Source organism: Electrona antarctica, assembly GCF_951216825.1.
Source record: "Electrona antarctica genome assembly, chromosome: 13".
Lineage (NCBI taxonomy): Eukaryota > Metazoa > Chordata > Actinopteri > Myctophiformes > Myctophidae > Electrona > Electrona antarctica.
In genome coordinates this window covers 51206613-51228867 of record NC_136794.1, presented here as the reverse complement: position 1 = coordinate 51228867, position 22255 = coordinate 51206613, and the positions used below count along the sequence as shown (strand labels likewise).

Here is a 22255-nt window from a genome sequence, read left to right as displayed (position 1 = left end):
GCCAGCCGGGGCACCTGATGGAGGGGAAAGGAACTGGTCTCTAAACTGACTCCCCCTGGCCAGCCGGGGCGCCTGATGGAGAGGAAAGGAACTGGTCTCTATACTGCCTCCCCCTGGCCAGCCGGGGCGCCTGATGGAGGGGAAAGGAACTGGTCTCTATACTGCCTCCCCCTGGCCAGCCGGGGCGCCTGATGGAGGGGAAAGGAACTGGTCTCTATACTGCCTCCCCCTGGCCAGCCGGGGCACCTGATGGAGGGGAAAGGAACTGGTCTCTATACTGCCTCCCCCTGGCCAGCCGGGGCACCTGATGGAGGGGAAAAGAACTGGTCTCTAAACTGCCCTCCCCCTGGCCAGCCGGGGCGCCTGATGGAGGGGAAAGGAACTGGTCGGAATAACGTGTTCCTTCCACGCGTTACGTCCAACCAGGGAAACTCCCCCCCTGTCAGGTGACAAGAAGCAGCTTGGACTCCTCATGCATTGAAGGAAGCATGAGGTCAGTCTGTTGCTCTCCCCAGGTTGGCGGAGGGAGTGTAGCGCCCAGGATTACATAACAAATACAAACCCCAGGAAAGTGTTTCTTCTCAAACATCATTAAAATAAGATCATGTTGCAAAAGGGGTGAAGTGTCCCTTTAAGTAAAAACAAAATCACTTTTTTTCCCACCACTGAGTCACATCGTGTTCTGTTCTGTGCGGAGGTCAAAAGGTCACAGCTGGACATTTGTCTCCAACATCGTGTTCTCTCTCTCTCCCTGTGCGTGCGTGTGTGTGTGTGTGTGTGTGTGTGTGTGTGTGTGTGTGTGTGTGTGTGTGTGTGTGTGTGTGTGTGTGTGTGTGTGTGTGTGTGTGTGTGTGTGTGTGTGTGTGTGTGTGTGTGTGTGTGTGTGTGTGTGTGTCTCCTGCTGGGACAGAGCTGTAAATATTTGAGACAAAAAAACGTGACTTTGACTTTGATCTGATCGCAATCCGTTAATTTTATGTCCTCCTTTTTCTACGCCCCGGGATTCTTCTACCCCCCTCGGGGGGTGTGTGCGTGCATGTGCATGAATGTATGTGTGTGTGCGTGCGCTGCCACCTTGTCTACTGCCCAGTGTTCTAGGCCTGGAGTCTGGACTGCCCAGAACTGGACACCCTGTCAGTCGGACATTCTAAGAGTAGGTTTTTATAGCTTTTCTCTTCTCTACACAGAGTGGTTACAAAGCAGAGCCCGGTACACTGGTCCATTCATCCACCCCCCCCCCCCCCCCCCCCCCCCCCCCCCCACATACCACCCTTCCTACTTTCTCCCACTTTAAAAGGAGCCCCCCCCCCCCCCCCCCCCCCTCGAACTCTCTCCCAGTTTAACCAGCTTTTTTGTTTAATCTTTTTTGTTCTCCGTTGCTCGGGTGAGACGATGTGGAACCACAAAATAGCAGATCTACAAGCTCACAGTGCATCACAAAGTGACACGCTGTGAGCTTGTAGATCAAGATGCAGTGGTTAATTAAGCAATAAGTCGCTTGATGTCTTTACGGGGCCGCCTGGAGCCACACATTCACAGTCATAATATATATATATATATGAGCCGGGCGGTGCTTAGACGCCCGCACGGCATGGGTTTTTAAGGCAATCAAGCGCTCACCTTCCCCAGTACAGCTACAGAGATGCAGAATCAGCTGCGAATGATATAAAGTGATTGAAGGTGTGGGTTATCGGTGAAATTTACAATGGTCACGTAACTGTAACGAGCCAATCAGAATCAAGTATTGGGACTAACCGTTTTAGAATGCATGTTTTGGCATAATTAGACAAATCTACAAGTTTACAGTCTACATAGTTTTCACATAATTGTAGTGGAGTAAAACAAAAAGTGCAATATTGGTTTTCTGTCTGACTCTGAGACGTAGCGGTGTAGAAAGTGAAAGAAATCTAAAAGCTTGTAGATCAGCCTTTTTCGCTATATACGTTTTTCCAAAAGTGCCCTTTTTAGGGAATTTCAGCCCCTGCCTCTCGAACCTTCCCTGTGCGTGCGTGCGTGCGTGCGTGCGTGCGTGCGTGCGTGCGTGCGTGCGTGCGTGCGTGCGTGCGTGCGTGCGTGCGTGCGTGCGTGCGTGCGTGCGTGCGCGCGCGCGCGCGCGCGCGCGCGCGCGCGCGCACGCACGCACGCACAGGGAAGGTTCGAGAGGCAGGGGCTGACAGGGGCTGACAGGCATCAGTGTTCACATTGAGACCCTGTCTGTCCCACATTGTGACTGACAGGCATCAGTGTTCAAATTGAGACCCTGTCCCACATTGTGACTGACAGGCATCAGGGTTCAAAATGCCCTAATAGTTAGTTAGTTGTAAAGCTCTCTCATTGTCTCCCAAGTAATAAGTTGCTAACCCCTAAACCCCGCCCCCTAGCCTGTCCCTCAAATGAACAGGTTGGATCTGGTCACCCAGGCGTGTGCGTGCGTGCATACGTGCGTGTGTTGGTGCGTGCGTGTGTGTGTGAGTGTGTGTGTGTGGTTGAGTCATAGCCCAGCCCACTTGTTACACAACCTCTCCTCTCAGATTCAGTGGCGTAGAGAGAGAGAGTTGTCTGACTCCGTACGCTCTGGCAGCATCATCTCTGTGACTTCATACTGTCTGTTTCTGTCTGTCTGTCTGTCTCTGTGTGTGTGTGTGACCAACATGGCTGCTGCACAGCTGGTATGGGTGCTTGCCACCCTGCTTGGTGCCACCCTGGGTGCCAGCGTGGCCGAGGAGGACTCCTGCAAGGATCTGGTCAAACCTCTGGTGTTGGACAGCCACAGTCCTGTGAGTATTATACTGCTGATGACACATACTGCACGACAATGCACGCACGCACGCACGCACGCACGCACGCACGCACGCACGCACGCACGCACACTGTGACGCCACAGGCCCAGAGTTGTTGTTTATGCGTGTCATGTTTTGCCTAATCCATCCGTCCATCTTCAACCGCTTATCCGTAGTCGGGTCGCGGGGGCAACAACACTTTCACCGGAGAGCTCCATATACTTCCCTCTCCAGAGCAACATCAGTAATTTCGTTTGGATTCAATTAAATGCTTTCGGAACGCGGCTGTCGTGCCAATAATCTCGGTAAAACACACCCTTGAGTTTTTAGTGTTGCAATTATAGCCTACAACATTTACCCTAAAAACAACACGATAACTCAATGCCATTGTACCAAAGATATTCAATAGAAATTCATATTATTTCAATGCCAGATTTAACCAAAACTACCGCTAGCGTTCCATGCAAACTGCTAGCCTAGCCACTCGGCCGGCTATCATGCTTGTTTGAAGCTCGATGGCTATTCCAACCAATCAGCTTGTAGATCACCTATATCTATTTCTGCTTTGTTACATTCAGTTACATTGTGCATGTTGCCCCACCCCTGACTCTGAATAGTTTCAGCACATGAATCTGATTTAAATGGATTGTGACATAAAAAAAATTTTTCTGAGCTCAATTTCTCCCCAAAAACCTGAACTTTAGTAGATTTTCTGTGGTCTGGAGTTTTCAGGCTCAAACAAGTGCTCTGATTTCCCTGCTGTTTGTGATGTCACAGCCTGCAAATCCCATATATGGCAATGGGATTCGCCAGCAGATGTCCCTGTTTCCACTGTTTTGCCTGTTTTCATTGCAGCTCAAAAGGCTTCCAAACCCCAGAGAAAACCCCAAACCAAAGGAAATACACTGAATGTTCAAAGTTCAGGTTTTTTGGATGTAATTAAAATAAAAATGAAAACAAATGAAAATGAATCATGAAACCTTGAATCTAAATGTAAATGAATCATCTAAATGAATCATCTAAATGTAAATGAATCATGAAACCTTGAATCTAAATGTAAATGAATCATCTAAATGAATCATCTAAATGTAAATGAATCATGAAACCTTGAATCTAAATGTAAATGAATCATCTAAATGAATCATCTAAATGTAAATGAATCATGAAACCTTGAATCTAAATGTAAATGAATCATCTAAATGAATCATCTAAATGTAAATGAATCATGAAACCTTGAATCTAAATGTAAATGAATCATCTAAATGAATCATCTAAATGTAAATGAATCATGAAACCTTGAATCTAAATGTAAATGAATCATCTAAATTAATCATCTAAATGTAAATGAATCATGAAACCTTGAATCTAAATGAATCATGAAACCTTGAATCTAAATGAATCATGAAACCTTGAATCTAAATGTAAATGAATCATCTAAATGAATCATCTAAATGTAAATGAATCATGAAACCTTGAATCTAAATGTAAATGAATCATCTAAATGAATCATCTAAATGTAAATGAATCATGAAACCTTGAATCTAAATGAATCATGAAACCTTGAATCTAAATGAATCATGAAACCTTGAATCTAAATCGCTGCCTGTTCGTCCACATGTGTTATGATTTAAAGAAGCTTTTTTGTTTTGTTTTAATGGAACCAATAATTGATTAATTAACCACTTTTCCTGTCTTGGGAATATGTCATTATAGGCAACCAATCGTTTTCAAACATTTTCTCTTTTCTCTTTGTTTTGGGGTGTTTTCAGATGGTAAGTGGGTGTGTTTTGGGGTGTTTTCAGATGGTAAATGGGTGTGTTTTGGGGTGTTTTCAGATGGTAAATGGGTGTGTTTTGGGGTGTTTTCAGATGGTAAGTGGGTGTGTTTTGGGGTGTTTTCAGATGGTAAATGGGTGTGTTTTGGGGTGTTTTCAGATGGTAAATGGGTGTGTTTTGGGGTGTTTTCAGATGGTAAATGGGTGTGTTTTGGGGTGTTTTCAGATGGTAAGTGGGTGTGTTTTGGGGTGTTTTCAGATGATAAATGGGTGCTGTGTGTTTTTGGGGTGTTTTCAGATCTATGGTAAGTGGGTGCTCCATGTGGGGGCGTGGGACCAGCCCGGGCTGAAGGACGACCTCTCCACCGTGAAGAGTTCCTGGGTGGAGCTTTCTGCCTCCGAAGACCAGGGAGTTCTGACCATCTACTGGGCTGACCGGCTGTAAGACACGCACACACACACACACACACACACACACACACACACACACACACACACACACACACACACACACACACACACACACACACACACACGTGCACACGCACACGCACACGCACACTCTTGTGTAATACTGCTTAAATATTATGTCTGTGTTTTAGGAAGCATTTTGTGCAGTAATGTTTTAATGTTTTATATGTGTGTGTTTTTTTAGGAAAGAGGATCAGTGTCTTCAGGGCGTGGCCAACGGAAGCGTCTCTGGAACCTCCAGTCATACTACATGTATGTAAATATATGCACATATATGTAAATATATGTGCATATATGTAAATATCTGAACGTCCAGTCATACTACATGTATGTAAATATATGTAAATATCTGATCCTCCAGTCATACTACATGTATGTAAATATATGTAAATATATGTTAATATCTGATCCCAGAGCGGGGAACTGCAGGCGGGCCCCTGCATTTAGCATGCGCAGAAACCCTGCGCAGCCTCTGGGATTCAAAGCACTTCCGCATTGTGGACGCCACCACCACGTGTAGGTCCAAGGAAGGAAGAGCTGAGGTCTGCCACATCATCATATTAATGTTAACACCATATTATTCATGTTGATGTCGTCCACATGTCAGTCAACATCAACGGACACACGTCGTACCACGAGGGGAAATACTACGAGACCTGTGAAGACTGTCTGCTGTCAGAGGACACCACCCTGTTACCTGACGGAGAGACCAAGGGACGCTACCTGTTCCTATTCAGTAAGTTACACCCCCCTGTTACACCACCCTGTTACACCACCCTGTTACCTGACGGAGAGACCAAGGGACGCTATACCTGTTCCTATTCAGTGAGTTATATATGATAATATTATATAAACTGTATATTACATTATGTCAGAGGACACCACCCTGTTACATTATGTCAGAGGACACCACCCTAACATTTTAGTCTAGTTTTTATTTCTTGATGAAATGTATCAATATATTTAGTCTCAGTTTCAGTCATCATAGTAAAAAAAAAGCTGATCATAGTCCGTTAGCCTCCACTATGAGTCACCAATCATCATGCCCCGACTTATAAAAACAAGTCTGCAAAAAAAAAAGTGGTGACCAGTAGAAAAGTGAAAAGCCTTTAACACATTTGATGCTATAGACGGGTATACTCGTGCTATACATTAATTATGCAAGGTGCTAATGACGGGTAGGCTCGTCACCTTCTGGCTTATAGCGGGATTTGTGTTAATATCGCTATAAGAAAGCCTTGCTGTGTTTCATTGTTTGGAAGCGCTCCGGTATGTTGCTAGGGCCTCGCCTGCACTGCTTCTGCACGACCAACTCCATTAGCTTCTGTTTTAGCCACAGACGACCAACTCCATTACCTTCTGTATTAGCCACAGACATTGCACGCTCTTTTTCTCGGAAGCTACGCCACTGTCCGTGGTGTTGAACAGATCGCCGATGTTCGGAGGTCTTTTCTGATTGTCCGGTGATCACGATTGGAACATTGGCGTTTCCTGGAGCGAGTATGGGCCTCACTTTAGCTCGCTAGCATTGACGCTAATACTTTAGCATTAGTTTGCTAGCATTGACGCTAATACTTTAGCATTAGTTCGCTAGCATTGACGCTAATACTTTAGCATCCAAGATACCGTCAGAAACCGGATGCACGTAACAGTGGATTGCTTCACGTCGTGGCAGCATCACGACTATCACGTGTCACTCAAGTGCTACCTATTTTGTCCACCAGGTGGTACTCATTGTGTTAGGGTTGGATCAGACTATGAAGATATGAGGGTGCCATACCTTTGTTTCTTTGTACTCGGGCAGCGACTGGGAGCCAATGGAGGGAGCGGAGAAGGGGGAGGGGCAGCGACTGGGAGCCAATGGAGGGAGCGGAGAAGGGGGAGGGGCAGCGACCGGGAGGCAATGGAGGGAGTGGAGAAGGAAGAGGGGCAGAGACCGGGAGCCAATGGAGGGAGCGGAGAATGGGGAGGGGCAGCGACCGGGAGCCAATGGAGGGAGCGGAAAAGGGGGGTGACATGTGAGAATTATGTCTGGTTGAAGATTCAGTTGTTCAGTTGTTGCCAGTCATTGCTGCCAGTTCCCACCTGATGTTGTGTGGGAGTTCAGACTGATCCAGACCGTACTGAATAACTGCTAGCTTACATAATGTCTTGAGGCTAGGACTGAAGTCTAAGATAAACAGGTCATCACTGAATCCTCCAAAGAGGATGATACGATCTCCCATCATGCAACAGCACATATTAAACATCCCATGTGGGTGTTTCCCCTTTGGCTCAACCTTCTTCCAGGAGGTCTCTGGGTTGAATGTCCACAGATCATTGCAGTTCTGATCATTGGTAAAGACACCAAATATGTACAGCTCTCCATTGTATGTAAAGGCTGAATGATCCCAGTGTTCTTCTGGTAGAAGCTGTGTAGAAGGTGTGTTCACCCACTGGTTGGTCACTATGTCAAACACTCTGATGGTGTTGTAGTGCTGACCCCCCCAGTCCCCATAGCCTCCAAATACAAACATCTTTGTCCCGATGATGGTAGCAGAGTGACGTTCTGAAACAGGAGGTGGAGTTCCTCTGGTGTTAATTAAAGACCAGACCATTGTGCTGGTGTCCAACTTGTAGATGTCATTAGTTGTCCCTTGGGTGATTCCTCCATGGATGAACATGACCTTCCCCAAGACACAGGCTGTGTGGTACCACCTCCCCTTTGGAACGGTCCCACACGTCCTGGGTTTAAACCATGTGTGGGTGTCGACATCAAATGCATAAAGCACGTTGCAGTACCCACATGAGGAAGTGTCCATACCTCCCCAGAGGTAGATGACACCTTCAACCAGCACGACTGAGTGACCCCAGCGCGGGGATGGAACCTCATGTTGACGTTCTCCTCTTCCTGGTGTCACCGGGGGCAACTTCCTCGAGCGTAAAGACACTGTGTTGAAAACGTGGACAACAAGCTGATCCGTGTCGTCGTCACAGAGCTTTCCGAAGCTGTAAACGTCGTCACCGACTGCTGCAGCAGCATTATCGTGTAGCCGTGGTCCTACAGTCAGATGCAGCGTCCAGCGGAACATCTCTAACAGAGTAGTTTAAGTCTTGCTCTGTAAAAGTAGTCCTAATGTTGTGTGTTCTACTGCTTCTATTGGTTCAGCGGCACCGATGACTCGCAAAGTTTGTGTGACGAATCCACGAAGCCAAATCCGATGAGTTGGGTTTGGCCAATCAAGGGAGCCGATGGGCTGTTGTCTAGCGAATCGATGGACAGCACAGTTGCGGTCCAGGTGTCTTCTGGGAATCCTCTGTTCTCCACAGCAGACAGTCAGGTCAGCGTCGACAGCTAATCTTCACCAGTTACTTCAAGGCAGATGATTCGTCGACAGCTAATCTTCACCAGTTACTTCAAGGCAGATGATTCGTCTACAGCTAATCTTCACCAGTTACTTCAAGGCAGATGATTCGTCGACAGCTAATCTTCACCAGTTACAAGGCAGATGATTCGTCGACAGCTAATCTTCACCAGTTACATCAAGGCAGATGATTCGTCGCTCAAAGGTTTCTGACTGACGTTTTGCAGTCAACGTTTCATTTTAAAGGACATGGCTGTGACGACGACATTGTGATGTCGTCTGCGTGATGATGTCATAACGTGGGACGATTACGTTAGTCAGACGGACTGCCGTCCATCTGTCAATAAGATGTCAACAGAACGTCAACACACACCGTTCAACAGACTCACTCTGACAAACCAATTAGACCAATTAGGCTCCCTGAAATGGGAAGTTAACACTAGTAACATCTTGAGTAAAGCCCACCAGAGGCAAAAAGCATGGAATACGGATGTATATATCACAGGAAACTCCCATTAAACTTTTCAACAAACTCCGGTAAACTCCCGAATTGTACCATCACACCTGTATATTACCGTATATTAACTGTATATGCTGCTAAACTTCAAGTTTGCATGCCTGACAAATAACTCCATATATGGGCATAAAAGGGACACAGCCATAATTACTGTTTGGGGCATTCATTTCCAAGTAGTCCAGTGCCCTGTAATGCACGTAACTTGAGAACCGTTCGTCCCACCGACTTCAAATTCGACACACACGTTCCACACCCCCACAGGGAGGGCAGTGCCCGGTGTTGAGTTGATCTGACCCCCTGTCCAGAACCACCACAAAAGGCCTCTGCCCGGGCTCTGGACAGGGCAAGTCAGGTGTCAGACACTATACTAGGCAAGTGTATTGAATGCAGCCCAGTAAGGGCATATGTCAACAATATGGAGCTGGCCTGTTCTGACATCACAACACTCCATATTTGGGCATGCCTCAAGATTCCTCACGCTCAGACAGAGCTGGGTAAAACAGCTTTCTCTGTCAGCGGCCCAACATCTTGGAATTAACTCCAAACATCTTTAAAACTGACCTCCCTGACATCATTCTGGTCAGTTCAACTGAAAGCTCCAAAACATGTTGTTGTTTCAAATTGAGCTAATTTAGTTTGTGTTTGTTTCGATTGACTGGCTGTTAAAGTTCCTTTGCAATTTACCCTGATTTTATAAGCTAAAGTCTTCTGGATGTACTTTGATTTGTATTGTGTTGTATTGTTGTTGTATATTGACAGCCCTGTTTTTGTCCTTGTGTGTTCCCGTCATGCCCTGCTGTGTTACACACGCACTTCCCTGTATGTACAATCTATGTTCAGAGTAAACAGTGAAGCTACAGTGAAGTGCCATTACCTGGTCTTCCGTCTCCTCATCCTTCTATATAAGTATACAACAATTGTAACCTCGGCTACGTTGAAATTGAGGGCTTGTCCTCAATTGTACTCGCGACTATAATTATAAATACAGGTGATGATGATGTGGTGTATTATTAATTATATAAGCATATTCCATAACTACTTGAATATACAATGTTAAAATTAGACAGCTACAAAGGTTTCTCTTAGGCAAAAGTGTGGGGATTTCATGCCAAAATGTTTCCTCCTGCGGTAGACTAAACCACTCTTATTTACCATAGTAAAGCATGTTTACACTTCAACGAGCGGGACCAAAGGGGCTATTGTCAATGTCTGAGCTATTAACACCTCACGAGGGTATATGCAATTATTTTGTCCTGAGCTTCTTTGAAGCCCACAGAAGGGAGTAAACCAAAATAGACTTTATGGTCCTACAAGTGGAAGCCAACGAGACAGACTGCTAGTTTTACTGACTGACTGAGAATGTTCATCTAATATCTATATTCCTGTTTGGGCCTATGCTTGTTGACTTAAAACATTCTATATTGAATTTACTTTCTTAGAACGACTTGTAAACACTCTTCTGTCATTATAGAATAAAGATAAACGCTAGGAAAACTATTACATTTAGTACTAATCTAAAATGTACTACAGAGTATTCTTAATGATAGTTTTATGTAGTGAGTTAAACAGTTCATTCATTTCTCAATATATAGTCAGTTCAGTTTTATATACTTTCGTTATGTTTAACTACGGTTTTATTGTATTCTCATTTCACCATGGGAACAAATGTATTTTGAGGACTGTATTTCTTGCTCTGTTAAAAGTTTATTACCATGTTGAGATCTTCTTTGTTTAAGAGTGCCCGCCTCTGTAACCGGAAGCCTGACTCAGACCTCATTGGTTAAAAGTCAGGAAGTGTTCATGCCCGGTGAGAGGAGGGACTTCGGGGCAAAGCAAATCTTGTGTATATAAGAGCTTGGACGTCTTCTCTTGTGGGCTGAATCGATCTAGTCTAATTTTGGACACGGAGGCTGGTAGAGACAGACAACCCGCATGTACCTTTGTTTACATGCTGTTTTTGTAGCGACCTGATCATCTGTGTTTACCAAATAAATACTGATGTCCTGAGAACACCATCACACGAATCCTTTGTTCTTTCTCCTGCTTTTCGTCCGAGGCGACACACACAACAGGGATTTGTTACGACAATGACATGCAAATTCTACACACCTCGAAAATGGCCAATCCTACAACTACAACTCACACAAACGTCGTCTTCTTCTTCTTCTTCTTCTTCTTCTTCTTCTTCCTCTCTTCCTTCCTGTCTTCCTGTCTTCCTCTCTTCCTGTCTCCGCAGCTCGTACTGGCCAACTGGACGCCTCTGAGCTGGAGAAGTTTAAGAGACAAGCCGAGTGTCTGAAGATGTACCCTGAGTACCACCTGGGAGGATCAGGTAATACTTATACTACACTAAATACTACCTGAGTACCACCTGGGAGGATCAGGTAATACTACACTAAATACTACACTAATACTACACTAAAACTACACTAAATACTACCTCAGGTTCAGGTAGTATTCATACAAGTCTTTTTCAGTCTCTAGTACACACTGACAGTTGACACAAGTCTCGTCACCAAAAATAGCAGATCTACAATAGCTCGTAGACCCATTTGTGGGTCACGGACCAATTTATATTGGACTCAAGTAAAAATCCCATTGTGTTTTCCAAAATTTGAAAAATAATTATAATAAAGGTTAAAGATTTAATTTTGTTTTTTGTATGTATAATTATTTTAGTTTTTAATAATAAAATAAACACTCTATAGAACCGGAACTTCCGTTTAACGTATTTTCCCCCGGATACTATATTTTTCGACCAATCACAAGACTTGATCCGTTTCATTCACAGAGAATCAGATTTGTAAAGCATCAACGTTCATTCCGTTATGGGTCTCTGACCCTAACGGGTCCATTTGGTTCCTTTATGGGTCTGACCCTAACGGGTCCATTTGGTTCCTTTATGGGTCTGACCCTAACAGGTCCATTTGGTTCCTTTATGGGTCTGACCCTAACGGGTCCATTTGGTTCCTTTATGGGTCTGACCCTAACAGGTCCATTTGGTTCCTTTATGGGTCTGACCCTAACAGGTCCATTTGGTTCCTTTATGGGTCTGACCCTAACGGGTCCATTTGGTTCCTTTATGGGTCTGACCCTAACAGGTCCATTTGGTTCCTTTATGGGTCTGACCCTAACAGGTCCATTTGGTTCCTTTATGGGTCTGACCCTAACAGGTCCATTTGGTTCCTTTATGGGTCTGACCCTAACAGGTCCATTTGGTTCCTTTATGGGTCTGACCCTAACAGGTCCATTTGGTTCCTTTATGGGTCTGACCCTAACGGGTCCATTTGGTTCCTTTATGGGTCTGACCCTAACAGGTCCATTTGGTTCCTTTATGGGTCTGACCCTAACAGGTCCATTTGGTTCCTTTATGGGTCTGACCCTAACGGGTCCATTTGGTTCCTTTATGGGTCTGACCCTAACGGGTCCATTTGGTTCCTTTATGGGTCTGACCCTAACAGGTCCATTTGGTTCCTTTATGGGTCTGACCCTAACAGGTCCATTTGGTTCCTTTATGGGTCTGACCCTAACGGGTCCATTTGGTTCCTTTATGGGTCTGACCCTAACGGGTCCATTTGGTTCCTTTATGGGTCTGACCCTAACAGGTCCATTTGGTTCCTTTATGGGTCTGACCCTAACGGGTCCATTTGGTTCCTTTATGGGTCTGACCCTAACGGGTCCATTTGGTTCCTTTATGGGTCTGACCCTAACGGGTCCATTTGGTTCCTTTATGGGTCTGACCCTAACAGGTCCATTTGGTTCCTTTATGGGTCTGACCCTAACAGGTCCATTTGGTTCCTTTATGGGTCTGACCCTAACAGGTCCATTTGGTTCCTTTATGGGTCTGACCCTAACAGGTCCATTTGGTTCCTTTATGGGTCTGACCCTAACGGGTCCATTTGGTTCCTTTATGGGTCTGACCCTAACGGGTCCATTTGGTTCCTTTATGGGTCTGACCCTAACGGGTCCATTTGCTTCCTTTATGGGTCTGACCCTAACAGGTCCATTTGGTTCCTTTATGGGTCTGACCCTAACGGGTCCATTTGGTTCCTTTATGGGTCTGACCCTAACGGGTCCATTTGGTTCCTTTATGGGTCTGACCCTAACAGGTCCATTTGGTTCCTTTATGGGTCTGACCCTAACGGGTCCATTTGGTTCCTTTATGGGTCTGACCCTAACAGGTCCATTTGGTTCCTTTATGGGTCTGACCCTAACAGGTCCATTTGGTTCCTTTATGGGTCTGACCCTAACAGGTCCATTTGGTTCCTTTATGGGTCTGACCCTAACAGGTCCATTTGGTTCCTTTATGGGTCTGACCCTAACGGGTCCATTTGGTTCCTTTATGGGTCTGACCCTAACGGGTCCATTTGGTTCCTTTATGGGTCTGACCCTAACAGGTCCATTTGGTTCCTTTATGGGTCTGACCCTAACAGGTCCATTTGGTTCCTTTATGGGTCTGACCCTAACGGGTCCATTTGGTTCCTTTATGGGTCTGACCCTAACGGGTCCATTTGGTTCCTTTATGGGTCTGACCCTAACGGGTCCATTTGGTTCCTTTATGGGTCTCTGACCCTAACGGGTCCATTTGGTTCCTTTATGGGTCTGACCCTAACAGGTCCATTTGGTTCCTTTATGGGTCTGACCCTAACAGGTCCATTTGGTTCCTTTATGGGTCTGACCCTAACAGGTCCATTTGGTTCCTTTATGGGTCTGACCCTAACAGGTCCATTTGGTTCCTTTATGGGTCTGACCCTAACGGGTCCATTTGGTTCCTTTATGGGTCTGACCCTAACGGGTCCATTTGGTTCCTTTATGGGTCTGACCCTAACAGGTCCATTTGGTTCCTTTATGGGTCTGACCCTAACAGGTCCATTTGGTTCCTTTATGGGTCTGACCCTAACAGGTCCATTTGGTTCCTTTATGGGTCTGACCCTAACGGGTCCATTTGGTTCCTTTATGGGTCTGACCCTAACAGGTCCATTTGGTTCCTTTATGGGTCTGACCCTAACGGGTCCATTTGGTTCCTTTATGGGTCTGACCCTAACGGGTCCATTTGGTTCCTTTATGGGTCTGACCCTAACAGGTCCATTTGGTTCCTTTATGGGTCTGACCCTAACGGGTCCATTTGGTTCCTTTATGGGTCTGACCCTAACAGGTCCATTTGGTTCCTTTATGGGTCTGACCCTAACAGGTCCATTTGGTTCCTTTATGGGTCTGACCCTAACAGGTCCATTTGGTTCCTTTATGGGTCTGACCCTAACAGGTCCATTTGGTTCCTTTATGGGTCTCTGACCCTAACAGGTCCATTTGGTTCCTTTATGGGTCTGACCCTAACAGGTCCATTTGGTTCCTTTATGGGTCTGACCCTAACGGGTCCATTTGGTTCCTTTATGGGTCTGACCCTAACAGGTCCATTTGGTTCCTTTATGGGTCTGACCCTAACAGGTCCATTTGGTTCCTTTATGGGTCTGACCCTAACGGGTCCATTTGGTTCCTTTATGGGTCTGACCCTAACAGGTCCATTTGGTTCCTTTATGGGTCTGACCCTAACAGGTCCATTTGGTTCCTTTATGGGTCTGACCCTAACGGGTCCATTTGGTTCCTTTATGGGTCTGACCCTAACAGGTCCATTTGGTTCCTTTATGGGTCTGACCCTAACAGGTCCATTTGGTTCCTTTATGGGTCTGACCCTAACGGGTCCATTTGGTTCCTTTATGGGTCTGACCCTAACAGGTCCATTTGGTTCCTTTATGGGTCTGACCCTAACGGGTCCATTTGGTTCCTTTATGGGTCTGACCCTAACGGGTCCATTTGGTTCCTTTATGGGTCTGACCCTAACGGGTCCATTTGGTTCCTTTATGGGTCTGACCCTAACAGGTCCATTTGGTTCCTTTATGGGTCTGACCCTAACAGGTCCATTTGGTTCCTTTATGGGTCTGACCCTAACGGGTCCATTTGGTTCCTTTATGGGTCTGACCCTAACAGGTCCATTTGGTTCCTTTATGGGTCTGACCCTAACGGGTCCATTTGGTTCCTTTATGGGTCTGACCCTAACGGGTCCATTTGGTTCCTTTTGTACACACTCAGAGTTACATTAACATAGATTTTACAATATACATTGGGGGTACCGGAGATAGAAATGCCATTAAATGGGGGGTCCTAGACTAATGCATGTCAAACCTGGGGGTCCTTGAAATTTAACAGGTTGAGAATCACACTACAGCCGCTTATCTTATGGGGGTCCCTGGCATATCTCTTCAAATGGGGGTCCATGGTCTAATTAGTGTCAATTTGGGGGTCCTTGACATGAACCACTGATTTAACACACAACGATGAGATTATATGTTGTGTCGCTGCAAATAATCTGATGTTTCTGTTTGATGATCCTACCGGATACTCCACCGCTCATCACATTATTGTCTCAGGAATGCGACACAAACACGTATGACCGAAAACATGCTTGTGACGAATACATAAAAAAACATACATGCATGTATGTTTATGTTACACTGTTATTTATTTTTATTTAAAAGGTTTCATAGCATTAATTTTCATTTATTTATTTATTTCGTTTTTCTTTTATGTTTTATGACCTCAAAAAACCTGAACTTTGAACATTCAGTGTATTTTCTGTGGTCTGGAGTTTTCTCTGGGGTTTGGAAGCCTTTTGAGCTGCAATGAAAACAGGCAAAACAGTGAAAACAGTGACATCTGCTGGCGAATCCCATTGACATGTATGGGATTTGCAGGCTGTTACATCACAAACATCTGAACATCTGAGCACTTGTTTGAGCCTGAAAACACAGAAAATTTACTGAATGTTAAAGGTTCAGGTTTTTTTGGTGCAATTGAGCAGAAAACCTAAAAAAAAGAAAAATACAAAAAACTTTATTTGTATGTCACAATCTCTTTAATGTGTTTATTTTAATCCCTTTAATGTGTTTATTTTAATCCCTTTAATGTGTTTATTTTAATCCCTTTAATGTGTTTATTTTAATCCCTTTAATGTGTTTATTTTAATCCCTTTAATGTGGTTATTTTAATCCCTTTAATGTGGTTATTTTTTAGACTTGTGTCCGGATGAACGGGAGCCGGCGAAGCCAGCGGAGAACCCGGAGGCCACGCCCACCGAGCCAACTGAGCAATAAGCCACGCCTCCCCACCACGCCCCCCTCATTGGAACAACACACGTGGACCAATCAGCTCCCTCCGTCCTCCTTCGCACCATGCATGACGTCGCTTAGCGACAATTAATACTTTGATCCTTAATTAAGAGTTGGTACTCCATCCCCCGAACCGAACCAACCACATCTATACTTTGATCCTTAATTAAGAGTTCGTACTCCATCACCCGAACCGAACCAACCACATCTAGACTTTGTTGGATCGCATGTTTCGCACGCCGTGAAAATGGCCGACAGCCACTTATACGTTATTAGGCTTCACTGTTGTCAATGTTTTTTTTTGTTGTTTCTTTTCTGTTTGGGGCTCAGTGGAATCTGTCAAAGTACCTGCCCACCACCGCAGGATACAACAGTATGTCCTCCCGGTGGGGGCTCCTCACTGGCAGGTGGGTCAGTATAGGATACAACAGTATGTCCTCCCGGTGGAGGCTCCTCACTGGCAGGTGGGTCAGTATAGGATACAACAGTATGCCCTCCCGGTGGAGGCTCCTCACTGGCAGGTGGTTCAGTATAGGATACAAAAGTATGTCCTCCCGGTGGGGGCTCCTCACTGACAGGTGGGTCAGTATAGGATACAACAGTATGTCCTCCCGGTGGAGGCTCCTCACTGGCAGGTGAGTCAATATAGGATACAACAGTATGTCCTCCCGGTGGGGGCTCCTCACTGGCAGGTGGGTCAGTATAGGATACACCAGTATGTCCTCCCGGTGGAGGCTCCTCACTGGCAGGTGGTTCAGTATAGGATACAACAGTATGTCCTCCCGGTGGAGGCTCCTCACTGGCAGGTGAGTCATTATAGGATACAACAGTATGTCCTCCCGGTGGGGGCTCCTCACTAACAGATAGGATACAACAGTACGTCCTCCCGGTGGGGGATCCTCACTGGCAGATAGGATACAACAGTACGTCCTCCCGGTGGGGCCTCCTCACATTCACAACAGAATCTATTAATTCACAAGAACAAGTGGACCAGTAAATTGGGGAGAAAGAGAAGGGGGTAACAAGCACCATGTGGTTATTCTGGTGGAGCGACGCGGTCGTACAACGAATATAAAGCTTTAACAGACATGATGCCAGTAGTTATAATGTAACACAATACGCTACAGTCGTTTAGGGCTGTCACCATTACACTTACAGGAAGCTGACCATTCATTGTCACACAAATAATTGTGATTAACATTTCATTGTGTTCAGTTTTTTTTCTTTGATAGTTATTGTAACGTTACGATGTGTATTTCTGTTTATTGTCTTCCAGGCTTGGCTTCGTTGGGGGGGGGGGGGGGGGATAACGATATAGTAACCGCGTCAAAATATCCATTTTAATTTCAAGAATCGAAGTATATCGAAATTAAAAATGAAAAAGGAGGGGTTTAATTACTTAGCTTAAAAATAATGTGTATTTTAAATAGTTACTGTATCGCTTGGAAATCATTGAATCGTATCGTATCGCCATAATGAACATCCATGTATCGTATCGTCAACCAGGCATCGTGATACGTATCGTATCTCTGTTACAATGTATCGTTACACTCCTACAAACTGCACATCAGGACAGATCACTGTCTTCTGACAAATGACATAAAAATACAAATAAATCACTGACATCTTTTTTTTTACTTTCCCAAAAATGTACAAAGTGGCGGAAATAGCAGATCTACAAGCTTATACAACTGATGTTATTGTTGGAAAAAAAGTGTTTGAACGTGTACGGACAATTTTCAACATGGAAACAATTGATCTGTGATTATCACCAATAACAATCAGTTCAATTGATCTGTGATTATCACCAATAACAATCAGTTCAATTGATCTGTGATTATCACCAAAAACAATCAGTTCAATTGATCTGTGATTATCACCAATAACAATCAGTTCAATTGATCTGTGATTATCACCAATAACAATCAGTTCAATTGATCTGTGATTATCACCAATAACAATCAGTTCAATTGATCTGTGATTATCACCAATAACAATCAGTTCAATTGATCTGTGATTTTATCACCAATAACAATCAGGCGCTCAAACTTTCTTCTACTCCTGCATTGATCTCCTTATCCCCCCCTCCCCCCCCTGCCCCTCCCCTCTCTTAATTCCCTGTCTGTGTTTTGTTGGGAAAATGACACGATGGAAACTATGTACAAATAATTAATGTCACCCACTTTTTACTTGTAAAGCTGTGAAGTGACAATAAAGATGATTCTCATTCTGTATTAAGTGTGACTGGCCTGCTGTACTCATTATAATATTATTGTATTGTTGAATAGAGCGTCGCAGTCCCGCTACTTTATACATGTTCATGAATGAGTACTTGGACTTTTGGTAGAAATAAATACGTTTTGATGCCAAAACCTTTAGTCGGCCTACTTTTACTCAAGTGCATTTTGAATTCTGGACTTTTACAGTTGCAGTATTGATACTTTTATTATAATGGTAAAAACATATATATACATTAGCCTATGGTAGGCTAGTAAATCAGTGGCATTCATTCATAATTTAATCAAACCTACAGACTTGTGATCAAAACAAGAACATTATAAAATATAACGATGTGTAAAACAGTAAAAAAGTATCTGTCTCTCAATCTCTCTCTTTGTCTCTCTGTCTCTCTCTGTCTCTCTCTCTCTCTCTCTGTCTGTCTCTCTCTCTCTGTCTCTCTCTCTCTCTCTCTCTCTCTCTGTCTCTCTCTCTCTCTCTCTGTCTCTCTCTCTCTCTCTGTCTCTCTCTCTCTCTCTGTATCTCTCTCTCTCTCTGTCTCTCTGTATCTCTCTCTCTCTCTGTCTCTCTCTCTGTATCTCTCTCTCTCTCTGCTTCCTGGGAGGGAGGGGCGGGGCTACCTAAGTACTTGATTTGTCGCGCCGCCCCCTTTATTTACCCGGACACGCCCCAAACACTGTGAGCACTGCTTGCGTGTGTTTGTTTGTTACAAGTTCAGCTTTTAGTTTTATTAGTAAACAGAATCAACACATCTTGACATGAACAATAACATGGACTAGAGCCTATAGAGCCATTCAGTGTTTCACTAGGATGGTGAAAAAAAGCTTCCAGACAGACTTCTAATCTAAACACAGATTGTGTGCAAACAGAACATCCTTCCATCAGACTCAGGTGAGGTGTTATTGTTAGCTTAGCTAATTAGCTGCTTGAATGAGGTGTGATTTCACTTTGATTTATTGCTGAAGCAGCAACAAGTTCTGGTCAGGATGAAGCTGTTGTTGTTTTGTTTTGTGTGATGTGATGTGAAGTTATTAGTTAATAATCTGTAATCTGTATTGAATTATTTGTAGCTGTTTGGTTGTGAGGCTGAGATGCAGCCTAGACTCACTATAGTTGAAGTACTTTTTTGGTGTACTTATTTCTAGCTTTTTGGATGTGTTGTGAGCTTGTAGATCTGCTATTTTTTATAAGATTTGTATACATATATTGTTTTCACAAATTATCCCCCTCATGGATCCCAATTTGGATTAGTTTAAGGTGCAATATTGTGATTGACAGACAGACAGACAGACAGACAGACAGACCAGTTGTGAATTGATTGCAGTGTTTTTGGCAACATTTCTATTTTTGTTTAGTCAGTCTTTGGAATGAAACTTCATTTAGTAACTGGAATGTTTTAGTGTTGGTCTAGTTTTATTCGACTAAATCTGCAGTTCATTTAGTCGACTAAAATGTATTTTGGCGGGTCTTGATGCCGTCGTAATGGCTGATTTTATACGCCAATCTACAAGCTTGTAGATCTGCTATTTTCAGCATGCAACCAAGTGTAAAAGGACTTATGTAGTTTTATCATGTGGTTTTATCATGTGGTTTTATCCTGTAGTTTTATCCTGTAGTTTTATTGTGTAGTTTTATCATGTAGTTTTATCCTGTAGCTTTATCATGTGGCTTTATCATGTAGTTTTATCATGTAGTTTTATCGTGTAGTTTTATCCTGTAGTTTCAGATGGTTCGTTGTCTCCTATAGCGTTCATATGCTTCGTTTGGAATATGTCAGCGTGACACCCACAGCGCAGCACAGGGCTAAGTCAGGGTAAATCAGATTGCATCCCATGTCGCTTGAAGCCGGTGATACCGGACCCTACGTGGTAGGGGTCCAAAGGAGCTCAACCCGGGGGGTCCGGAGACGGGCTAATCATGTAGTTTTATCATGTAGTTTTATCCTGTAGTTTTATCCTGTAGTTTTATCCTGTAGTTTTATCATGTAGTTTTATCATGTAGTTTTATCATAGATATAAAATACACGGTAACCTGAGACATCTTGTGGTTTATTGCTTTATTAGTGTGGTTTCTTGAACCTGTAGATGAGTGGAGGTAACAGACACTGCTATGGACCTCCTGGTCCACTATATAACCTGTAGATGAGTGGAGGGGTAACAGACACTAGAACCTGTAGATGAGTGGAGGTAACAGACACTGCTATGGACCTCCTGGTCCACTATAGAACCTGTAGATGAGTGGAGGGGTAACAGACACTGGTATGGACACCCTGGTCCACTATAGAACCTGTAGATGAGTGGAGGGGTAACAGACACTAGAACCTGTAGATGAGTGGAGGGGTAACAGACACTAGAACCTGTAGATGAGTGGAGGGGTAACAGACACTAGAACCTGTAGATGAGTGGAGGGGTAACAGACACTGGTATGGACCTCCTGGTCCACTATAGAACCTGTAGATGAGTGGAGGGGTAACAGACACTAGAACCTGTAGATGAGTGGAGGTAACAGACACTAGAACCTGTAGATGAGTGGAGGTAACAGACACTAGAACCTGTAGATGAGTGGAGGTAACAGACACTAGAACCTGTAGATGAGTGGAGGGGTAACAGACACTAGAACCTGTAGATGAGTGGAGGTAACAGCCACTAGAACCTGTAGATGAGTGGAGGGGTAACAGACACTAGAACCTGTAGATGAGTGGAGGGGTAACAGACACTAGAACCTGTAGATGAGTGGGGGGGTAACAGACACTAGAACCTGTAGATGAGTGGGGGGGGGGGTAACAGACACTAGAACCTGTAGATGAGTGGGGGGGGGTAACAGCCACTAGAACCTGTAGATGAGTGGAGGGGTAACAGACACTAGAACCTGTAGATGAGTGGAGGTAACAGACACTAGAACCTGTAGATGAGTGGGGGGGTAACAGACACTAGAACCTGTAGATGAGTGGAGGGGTAACAGACACTAGAACCTGTAGATGAGTGGGGGGGTAACAGACACTAGAACCTGTAGATGAGTGGGGGGGTAACAGACACTAGAACCTGTAGATGAGTGGAGGGGTAACAGACACTAGAACCTGTAGATGAGTGGGGGGGTAACAGACACTAGAACCTGTAGATGAGTGGGGGGGTAACAGACACTAGAACCTGTAGATGAGTGGGGGGGTAACAGACACTAGAACCTGTAGATGAGTGGGGGGGTAACAGACACTAGAACCTGTAGATGAGTGGAGGGGTAACAGACACTAGAACCTGTAGATGAGTGGAGGGGTAACAGACACTAGAACCTGTAGATGAGTGGAGGTAACAGACACTAGAACCTGTAGATGAGTGGGGGGGTAACAGACACTAGAACCTGTAGATGAGTGGAGGGTTAACAGACACTAGAACCTGTAGATGAGTGGGGGGGTAACAGACACTAGAACCTGTAGATGAGTGGGGGGGTAACAGACACTAGAACCTGTAGATGAGTGGGGGGGGGGTAACAGACACTAGAACCTGTAGATGAGTGGAGGTAACAGACACTAGAACCTGTAGATGAGTGGAGGGGTAACAGACACTAGAACCTGTAGATGAGTGGGGGGGTAACAGACACTAGAACCTGTAGATGAGTGGAGGTAACAGACACTAGAACCTGTAGATGAGTGGAGGGGTAACAGACACTAGAACCTGTAGATGAGTGGAGGGGTAACAGACACTAGAACCTGTAGATGAGTGGAGGTAACAGACACTAGAACCTGTAGATGAGTGGGGGGGTAACAGACACTAGAACCTGTAGATGAGTGGAGGGGTAACAGCCACTAGAACCTGTAGATGAGTGGGGGGGGGGGTAACAGACACTAGAACCTGTAGATGAGTGGGGGGGGGGGGGGGTAACAGACACTAGAACCTGTAGATGAGTGGAGGGGTAACAGACACTAGAACCTGTAGATGAGTGGAGGCGTAACAGACACTAGAACCTGTAGATGA

General features: G+C 44.7%; 1 protein-coding gene across 1 annotated transcript; it reads left to right on the top strand.

The window, feature by feature from the left end:
• The first annotated feature begins 2632 nt into the window (after nt 1–2632).
• LOC306935234 (saxitoxin and tetrodotoxin-binding protein 1-like) lies at nt 2633–16166 on the top strand. The gene is made up of 6 exons (XM_079518198.1): nt 2633–2777; nt 4853–4995; nt 5210–5277; nt 5633–5761; nt 11123–11218; nt 15955–16166. Exons 1-6 carry the CDS (start codon nt 2652–2654, stop codon nt 16032–16034), a joined length of 642 nt encoding a protein of 213 aa, XP_079374324.1. The 5' UTR covers nt 2633–2651; the 3' UTR covers nt 16035–16166.
• Nucleotides 16167–22255: the final 6089 nt, after the last annotated feature.

Bases quoted from the DNA above. Each gene is read 5' to 3' on its own strand.
- LOC306935234 (XM_079518198.1), top strand. From the start codon at position 2,652: ATGGCTGCTGCACAGCTGGTATGGGTGCTTGCCACCCTGCTTGGTGCC. The intron at 4,996-5,209 runs GTAAGACACGCA...GTGTTTTTTTAG, and splicing joins ATCTACTGGGCTGACCGGCT to GAAAGAGGATCAGTGTCTTC. The intron at 5,278-5,632 runs GTATGTAAATAT...TCCACATGTCAG, and splicing joins AACCTCCAGTCATACTACAT to TCAACATCAACGGACACACG.